Genomic DNA, 1,330 nt, shown 5'->3' with positions numbered 1-1,330 from the left:
GCAAGGCCGCAGTCGAACGACTGAAACATGTAAAAGATAACAGACGAAGGATACGAAAGCAAGAAGAAATGCGTTGTTTCGACACTTACTGAGATGTCCCGCAGTGTTGTTTATCGGAATCAGAAGAATCAGAGGATCGCGTAGAAAGAGAAAACAGGTTTCGATGACAACTGATCCATCTTAGAATATCATCCAACAGGTCCTTTTTGCTTTCGTCTTTCTGAATGAGATCTTTGTAACCGTCCCTTAAATTCATATGAACATCGTCAGGTGTTTCTGGTTCGATATAATATCGTAGCTGACTTTTGTCGTAAGTTATTTTACGGTCTAAATCGAGTGAAAAACAACCGATTTCTTTAGGTTGGCGGAGATACGGGGGGTTGTAATCGAATTGTCTTCGCGGTAATAAATCAAAGGAACCAGTTCTAGAGGTTTCGTCCCCGTTCGTCTCACTTGGACGAAAATTCTTTATCGGCGAACACATCACGATAATAATTATAATAATTAATTCGTTAATCAATTAATTATACAGAGATATAAGTAGCCTGATAAACCTGGCTATAAAATGCATGAAAATATGTGTGGGAGAGAGAAAGTGTATATGGTGTTCCAGCGTGGCCAAAGTTTAATGACTGATACAAGTAACAGATTATATATGTGGCCAAGGTGCGAGTGAGTAAGGTGTCATCCGAATTGAAACTTTAAACACATGAACACACTATACGATCATGTAATCAGTATGCGTGCGCGCAACGACCGAAAGTTATAGCGGACTAGTACCGAAAGATCGCCAATATACTATATATATTCATCTGTCTAACTCGCTTATCCCTACAGTTACTTATGTTTAATGCACGGGATAGCTTCACCAAGACTTTGTTTATGGAATTCCGGTGTTGTTTCATAAAAAGTAACCGGTGTAATATAAGAAAAGTAAACGACCACCGAATGATATTTTCGTTTTCCTTTCTAGTATAGGCACAAGGCCTGAAATTTTGGTGGAGGAGGCTAGTCGATGAAATTGACCCTACAGAGTTCAACTGGTACTTATTTTATCGGTCCCAAGAAGGATGAAAGGCCGAATCGACCTTGGCAGAATTTGAACTCAAAACATAAAGACGGAACAAAAAAAAAAAATTAAAAAGCATGTCACTTAGTATTTCTTGCTCTACATTCTAATGAGTCTGCCAGCTCGGTGCCTTCGATTCTACAAATATAATAGAATAAGAACTCTATTGAAGTAAAAATGATCGAATTCGAAAAACAAAATATTAATTTATGGTTTATTGTGTTTATATTTTGAATCATACACACACACACACACACACAC

At 37.7% G+C, this 1,330-nt stretch overlaps 1 protein-coding gene across 1 annotated transcript in view; it reads right to left on the bottom strand.

Moving 5' to 3' along the window:
* Positions 1-916, bottom strand: part of LOC106868628 (decapping and exoribonuclease protein) — a 15,164-nt gene extending 14,248 nt beyond the window's left edge. The window contains exon 1 of the mRNA XM_014913979.2: positions 90-916. Coding sequence (XP_014769465.1) covers positions 90-484 — 395 coding nt within the window. The 5' untranslated portion in view covers positions 485-916. The remainder of the gene's footprint in view (positions 1-89) is intronic.
* Between the last annotated feature and the right edge of the window lie 414 nt (positions 917-1,330).

This window comes from Octopus bimaculoides, chromosome 21 (genome assembly GCF_001194135.2).
Source record: "Octopus bimaculoides isolate UCB-OBI-ISO-001 chromosome 21, ASM119413v2, whole genome shotgun sequence".
NCBI classification, from domain to species: domain Eukaryota; kingdom Metazoa; phylum Mollusca; class Cephalopoda; order Octopoda; family Octopodidae; genus Octopus; species Octopus bimaculoides.
Note: the sequence above shows the minus strand (reverse complement) of the source record. Positions and strands in the feature narration are given on the sequence as shown.